The sequence below is a fragment of the Pteropus medius genome, unplaced genomic scaffold, assembly GCF_902729225.1.
Source record: "Pteropus medius unplaced genomic scaffold, Ma_sr-lr_union100, whole genome shotgun sequence".
In the NCBI taxonomy this organism is placed as follows: Eukaryota; Metazoa; Chordata; class Mammalia; order Chiroptera; family Pteropodidae; genus Pteropus; species Pteropus medius.
Genome location: NW_024349796.1, coordinates 6,733,533 through 6,741,660, shown reverse-complemented (window position 1 = coordinate 6,741,660; position 8,128 = coordinate 6,733,533). Strand labels below are relative to the sequence as shown.

Sequence of the window (8,128 nt, the reverse complement as noted above, 5' to 3'; positions counted from 1 at the left end):
CAGCATAGAAACTTGATGATCCTATGGTTCTTTATCTGCTTCAGGCCGAATAATCTGTGTCAAAGTGAAGGCTTTGACAAAGCTGTTACTTAAGACCATAAACTGTCAACTGATTTCACCATAGTCACACCCATTTTGGCAGACCCATAAGAGAGATGATGACAAAAACTAGTCATATTTGTTCAGAGTCCCCACTGAGCTGCATTAACAAAACATAGGGATTAGACATCACCCTTTAGCCCCATGAAAATGCATATGGCAACAGTGGTAGATTCTTCTTTCAGGGATAAAAACAGTCAGCCTACCTGGTTAATTCTAAGATGTGGAGATGGGAAGCTCTCTGAGTATCTCTATTATGGCGAGTGAATCTGGAGATCTTATATTAAGATCTTGTCCTATGGGAATGGGCAGTCTGCAAACATGGGAAAAAAGACCTATATAGACTTCACTAATGAATTTTGAGAAACACTTATCCTTATCGAGGTATGGCAAAGAACGGGAAGCCAGGGAGAGGTGAGTCCATTAGAGTTACATTCTCTCAGATGATTATGTCCCAAGAATTATTATAGAGAGTAAAAGCATGTCATAAAGTATCTAAGCAGTTGACATTAGTGCAGAGGAAACAAAGCCGAAGGAAACAATATCTCCATATACACAGAAGGTGCTGTTAACTATTCTTTACACTGACTAGAATCAGAGAAAATAAACGTTGTGTTTAGAAATTTTCACCGAGCATGAAGAATATGAAAAGGTTAGGATGATTAAAAACGAAAAAGAGCTGAGTCATGAAGGTCAGGCCGTGAAGTCTCTGGGTAGGACATCAACCTAACTGGGATTGGATCTTCAGTACTTCTGACGCATCTTCAACACGGTCATTTAAATCTTCCAGTTTGGATGTATCGGGAATTATTGGCCCCATCGGACATTAACTAATAATTTTTTTTCATTTTAGATGTTTCAGCACGAAAGTCAAATAAACGAAATATCGACCTCAGCAACTAAAGAAACTGCTCTTGAAAAAATGCTCTTTAAGATCATTGAACTTTGGAACACGACTCCTTTACATTTAGTTCCTCACCACACAGAGACTTCCTCTGTCCTAATCATTTCATCTCTAGATGACATACTAGCTCAGCTGGAGGAGTCTCAGATCATACTTGCAACAGTTAAAGGATCTTCCTATATCGGGCCCATTAAGGTAAATACAATGGCAAAGGGAAAATGTTTTCGTTTCCTCTAGTTTTATTTATTACTTTAAGTTTTTCATTCTGCAAACTTTGGAGTTATATAAACCATTCATATACGTATATAGAAATGAGGTGGAATATTTGGTAGTTCAAATACTCAGAGTAAGTTTTATGGAAACATTATTAACTGTTCATGAGGAACTGTCAGGAAGTTTAACCTGGGCAGACGAGATAAATCCAGATAACATAAAGATATGACCCTGCGAGCCATGACTGTTACCAGCCGTGCCACAGCTTCTACAAATCCCCACGGTGCTGGCAGTGCCCGTGCCAAAACCATTGCCTTGAGTTTCTGCCGGCAGCAGTGGGATGCTTCATTTTTATTTCCCGTGCCATTGCTCTTAAGGGTGAATCCTACCTCTATTCCTGTGTGTTCCTGCACTTATTTCTAGAACAAACAGCAGGCTCTACATCTATTCTAGTCTCATTAGGAATGAAACCATATGGTTGGCTTTTGTTCAGTGCTCTCTGATGGTGTGTTTTCATCATCGTAGGCTCTTGTGGATAAATGGGATCAAAACTTGACTCTCTTCTCTCGCACTCTTGAGGAATGGATGAACTGTCAAAGAACTTGGCTTTATCTTGAACCGATATTTAATTCTTTAGAAATACAAAGGTAAACACTCAAAACATGCCATATACAGGTTTTAAAAAAGCACGGTGGGTAATGTATTTCCTGTAATCCTTGAGAAATCAGTTTTTAATGAGAGCTCTAAAACAATCCTACCTATAAGCATAGAGTATAATCTGCTGCGTCATTATTATGTTTTTGATTTCATAAAAGATTGAAATAAAAGTCTTATTTCTCAATTATGGATATAAAGCTGTTAAGGACTGGGAAAGAATATCAGAGACATTATTATAATCCTAAAGCTACAATACTGTGTGTATTTAGTGCTAGAATATTAGAGTAGATTTGATTTGAACAATAAAAATGCTTTTAATAGCATTCAGGCATAAATGATAGCTTCTTACTTTGGGCCATGTGGAAGAACAGAGGGTCTAGACAATTGTTGAAAATTCTACCCTTTCTTTTTATTCATAGTGTTCAAATCAATTGGTCTCTTTCTAAAGTATTTGGTCTTAGAGTATTTAATTTAAGATGTATGTATTAACTAGAAGAATTTAATCTACTGACAATAAATCACACAGGCTAGTCTAGGAGCCATTCTGAAATAAGATAGGAAATCATGGGGTGTGTATCTGTAAGGTATTAGAACATCTGATAGAAACCTTGAATATCAGGTTAAGTGTTTTCAATTTCATTTTAGAGGCAAGAGGTTTACAAAAGAGAACTGTTTAGGTATAAGTATTGTTTTGTAAGAAAGAGTATCCGTTTTTGTTATACATTTATATTTCTTATGATGTGAATGCTTTAGATTTATATTTCTTGTCATATAAATGTTTTAGATTCTTCCATTAATCCATACTTATTCCGATAGTCTTCATGGGTGAAACTACATAACTAAGGGATGTATTCTTTATGGTTACAACAACTTTTTACTAAAGATTTCTTAACCGAAGGAGAAATAAGACTCCTAAGTAAGGGAGTTTAAAATGTCACTTACTTGTTCTTTTACAAGATTTGCTCGGAGGTTGAAAATGGGGCTTTTAATTAAAGACCGAAGGCTCCGGTGCAATAGTTGTAAAGAAAAGAAAAAAAAATGGGTTCGTAATGGACCTGTCTTTGACTAATGGAGAAGGATGATGGGCCCTGATACCGAGGGGGAAATGAGAAAAAGAAGAAAGGGAAGAGAGAAGCATGGGAGGGCAGAATTCTCTAAGGGAATTTGTGAGAGTAGAAGATGCTGTGCCACTTACCCTCACTCCGGACTAACTGCGAGTTGTACTGTCACCTCCCCGAGACAGAAGGGGAGCTTGAAGTATCCTTTGTGATGGGATTTTTACTGAGCTGTAGAAAATTATCCCAAGATGGGGACTGGGATAATGGGAGGCTCTTAGAAGAGCTTGACATATATCACCCTGGAATTTGGGGCATTAGAAACTAGGACTTGCCTCTTCTCTGGAGAAGTTTGAAGCAGCCTTTAATAGGAAAGCGAAGAAATGCAAGAAATACAGGGTTATTGTAGACGCCTGGTCCTCTACCAGAGGTGATTTTGCCCTCTAGGAGACATTTGGCAATGTCCGCAGACCCTTTTGTCTGTCCCAACTGGCGTGGTTGGGGGTGGGGAGAGATACTACTAGCATCTAGTGAATAGAGGATGTTATACATCCTACAGTGCACAGGAAAGCACCACGCCCCCACAACAAAGACTTGTCTGGCCCCAAATGTTAACAGTGTTCAAGTTGAGAAATCTTGACTCAGACCACAGAGACACAGCAGAAGTTTCCATCTTGACAGATCTCCACTCAAAATGGACACGACCACAGCAAGGGAATGCCAGGGGTACACTGTGTAAGGCAATGATGAGGCGTGCTTGTAAGAGGTCAGCTGGAGAAAGCCAGGGACCGACGCGGTGTAGAAGTTTCTGTTGGGGCACTCAAGATCTCAGCAATATACCCCATGGGTAACTGTTCTGACATTCAAGGGCATTTAAGAGGCAAAAGAGAATTAAAAGTAACGCCAGCTGAATTAAAAACAAACAGCTTTTCCTCTAATTTCTTCTCTACCTTAACCTCCAAGTCGTAAGGAGCTTGCTATCAGGTCGGGACTAGGGTGGGACAGGAGTGGGAAACACAGGTGAGCAGAGAGTGGCAGAGAGCTAGATTGTGCAGCCTTTGAAAATACTGCCCTTGTTCACCTTCAACAAGAGCGGAAACAAAAGTTACTATATCAGTGTATTACCACGCCAGGCGTGGGTTTGCTTCCTTTTTTAAGGGGAGAAAAGAACGATAATATTCTGTAAAGGAAAATTTTTATACTTATGCCGAACCTGCTTTACATTTCCTTATCCTCTAAGATGAGATAATTACTAATGGAACTTGAATCTTACCGTAAACACCTCTGCACTCTCGCTCCTGGGCCAGGTGCCCTCTGTGATTCTCTCCATGTGGGAGAGCTGTGTCTCCTTTAAAGCCCAGGTCAAACAGCTTCTTCTGCAAGAAACTCTCTCCAGATCCCGCTTCTCTAGAATTTCGGTAGCCCTTTGTTTCATTACATTTCACTTCTACTTACTTGCTATAGAACTTGTTTGTATCCATCGTGTACCTCCTCACTAAGTGATGGATGTAGAACTTGTTTGTATCCATCGTGTACCTCCTCACTAAGCGATGAATGTAGAACTTGTTTGTATCCATCGTGTACCTCCTCACTAAGTGATGGATGTATATCTGATTCCTTCTAGTATTTCCTACAATTCGCATCACTTGTACACAATAGGCAGGCACTAAAAATATCTTTAATTAATGACTGATCAGCAAAAATGTAACATAGCAAACCATTTTGTAAATTGAGCAATTTAGACTATGGATTTTAATTACACCTTCAAAAAATAAGATCATCTCTAATTTTCTTCCTAAAGGCAGCTCCCAGCAGAAGCAAAACTCTTCTCTCATGTGATTTCTCTGTGGAAAGAAATAATGTTAAAACTACAAAACAAACTGGATGCTTTGCAAATAGCCACCTCTGCAGGAGTCCTTGAAATTCTGCAAAATTGCAATACACATCTTGAGTATATAAAGAAAAGTCTTGAGGTAAAACAATAGCAGTCCTGAAGTGGAGAATTATTTAACCTTCAAAATGCCACGCATGCAGATTGTCTTCTCTACTATAGCTACCAACGCTATTGCAAACTCTCACCATCTATAGGGTTAATGACAATACTATCCAAAGGGGGAAAAAGTGGATGGACCAAAATGACTTTAGGCAAAGTATCAAATTTTTAAGTGCCTGGGTTTCCTTATCTTTTAGTTGGAGTAATAACAGTGCCTACTTTGAGGGGCTTTGTGCTAAATGAGATAATGCATTTAAAGCAGGAGAGCTGGCACAAAGAAAGTTCTTAATGACTGTTATTTAGATTAGCACGACTATTATTATTAAAATATAAAATCAGCAAAAGTTGAATATTTTGATGATTTTATAAATTATCGATTCATGTGTTTTACATTGCCAGAATGTTACATTGTCAGATAGACAATATCTATCTTTACTGATTTTTAATATTTGAGATTTTAAGATTTGTGAACATACTCGCTTCACTTCATAAACCAAGATATTTCCTAGGCATTCGTCTTTTTTCCTTGTTGAACACAAGCCTCCGTGGTTGTGATGACTCCCGCACACGTGGCAGTTACAGCCTGCGGAAGTTCTCTGCCCAGGAAGACCCTCTGCTGTATACATCTGTGATCTGGAGCAGTCATAAGGGGCTGCACCCAGAATGATCTGGTTGATAATAACCAGCTTACCAAGTGATCATTGAGATAAGCTTTCTAATTATCTCTAGCATATCCTTGGATGACTACTAAGCATCATTACCAACCAGTAACTTTCCACTCATTCAGGTAGTGAGCGCCTACTTTATAGCAGGCACTGCTGCTACATGCTGGGACTACAAAGATAAAAGATGTATCCCTTACTATTATAGAACTCAAAAACTATTACAGGCAACAGGAGAGGCATAGAGATCTCACAGTGAGATGCACTGTATGATAGGTTGGCTGGTATGGCCAAATTAAAGATGAAAGATTAATCCAGCCTGGGAGAAGTGATAAGTGACCTAGGTCTTGAAAGAAATACATGGATTAGCCAGGTAAAAGAGGCCAGGTGTGGGTAGGTGGGTAGGAAGAGCATCCTGGGCAAAGGAAGTACAGATGTGGAACTGTCAGCAAGTATGGCACATTCTGGAGTTGAAAACGAGGCGACACCATGGAACATGGATTGCACATAGGAAAGCGTTGAGAGATGAGATTCTCCAGGTAAGCAGGGGACAGATAAGGAAAGGCCTTAAATATCACAATGGATTTTGACTTTATTGAGTAGCCACTGAAGGATCTTAAACAGGAGAGTGAAATTATTTAATTTAGAAATATCTCCCCAGAAGGAAGCATAGAGTATATTGGGGGCAGTGAGAATAAATACAAAGAAACTAGTTAAAAGACTAGAAATACCGGGGGACGAAAGTAAGACCATGATGAGGATGAAAGAAGGTGGCACCAGGAGCTTCAAATAGGTAAGGAGAGGACAAAAGAAAAAGGGCCAGGATTCTGCCTAGATTTCTGGCTTGACCAACAAAGTGAAAGCTGATCACACTCCAGAGACAGGAAGTAGAAGAGGAGGAGGCTCGCATGGGAAGAAGTTTCATATCTATTGAAATTCTAGTACTTATGAGATGATCAAGTGAACACCTTCAATCGGCAGTTGAATCTGTAGATTGCGGGCAGAGGGAAGTGGTCTGAGTGAAAGAGCAGATGGGTATGTATCAAGTAGAAAAGCATGTGGGTAGGAAGAGTGATGAGAATGGAACTCGAGAGATGCCACCATTAAAGTGCGGGGGGTGAAGAGAGATCTCGAAGGCAAATGATAAGAGGCTAAGAGATGAAGAAAAACAGAATGAAATCCCAGTAGTCAACAGCTGTGGAAGTATCACGTACATGAATGGCAGAGCGTGAGGATAATTGAGAGATGAGTAAGTAAAGGTTCTGAGTTTATAGACTCCCTTTTCAAGACCTTTGCAAAGAGAAGGTGGGTAAGTAGACAGTAGCTAGAGAAGAACAAAGGGAGAGAGAGGGTTTCTTATATTTTTAATGAAATTCAAGAGGGAAGCCTATTGCGAAGGAGAGATTGAAGATACAGGAAAATAATAAATAAAGCAAGAATAGCTTAACCTGGCATAAGTGGGTAGGCATCTCTTCTGAAAAGAAGAACAAGAGTTAAAACTGGTATGAATGCAGCTAAGTTGTGGGGAGGGGTGAAATACAGGAATTCTCTGTCCAGTAGAATGTGAGGTGACCTGCTGAAATGGCAACTCATTGTCGAAGAGGATAGGGAAATAAGAACAGAAATTTGGGAGCAGAGAGAGCAGGTAAATTATGCCAAAATACAGTGTTTTATTAATGATCAATAATACAATAACGTGTGTGTCCGTGCATGCATGTGTGTGCGCGGATGGGATCTTTTGTCTTTATTTTTGTTTTGATTTTCATTTGTTTTAGCTTTTCTTTTATTAAAAATCTCTTTTAGTCTACGGCCATGCCACCCTGAACAAGCCCAATCCCGTCTGATCTCAGAAGCTAAGCAGGGTTACGCCTGGTTAGTACTTGGATGGGAGACCACCTAGGAAGACCAGGTGCTGTAGGCTTAAAAAATAAGGGCTTGTAAGCTGACAAGGTCCTTGCAATCTGTGAGGTCAACCAAGAGTTGCCTTGCCTAAAAAAAAAAGTTTCTTTTAGCAATTTAAGTGTAGCTTTCGCTGAGCATGGGCTGTTATTTTGACTGATGCTGCTGTGTATGCCGCAACTTTAATATTGTGGCTTTTGCATGTAAATGTAGGATGTGATTCGTATCACGATTCAACGTATTCTGAATTGCACTTCTTTTGGTTCTGGACAGGACTACCTGGAAATTAAAAGAACGATTTTTCCAAGATTTTACTTTCTTAGCAATGCTGAACTTCTTGACATTCTAGCGGAGAGCAGAAATCCTGAGTCTGTACAGGTAATATTCTTCGCTCAGCAATATTATTTCCCAACCAAGTCAGAATGTCATTGACAGAAAGTTATTGACATCTGTTTCTGGTCCACAGCCTCATCTTGTGAAATGTTTTGAAAATATAAAACAATTATTGATATGGAAAGAAGAAATCGGCCCTCCTACTGTGATAATGCTCATATCTGCGGAAGGGGAGACTCTCGTGCTGCCAAAGTACAATGTTTATGTTACAAACTAAGCATTTAGACCTTGTAAAACTTTATGTAAAACCTCT

The 8,128-nt window shown here is 39.4% G+C and overlaps 1 protein-coding gene and 1 pseudogene across 1 annotated transcript in view; both read left to right on the top strand.

The window, feature by feature from the left end:
• Positions 1-8,128, top strand: part of DNAH14 (dynein axonemal heavy chain 14) — a 209,823-nt gene that overhangs the window by 64,478 nt on the left and 137,217 nt on the right. The window contains exons 21-23 of the mRNA XM_039883632.1: positions 4,730-4,901; positions 7,756-7,860; positions 7,949-8,067. Of these exons, the coding sequence (XP_039739566.1) occupies positions 4,730-4,901; positions 7,756-7,860; positions 7,949-8,067 (396 nt within the window). The remainder of the gene's footprint in view (positions 1-4,729; positions 4,902-7,755; positions 7,861-7,948; positions 8,068-8,128) is intronic.
• On the top strand, positions 7,386-7,504 carry LOC120619335 (uncharacterized; annotated as a pseudogene).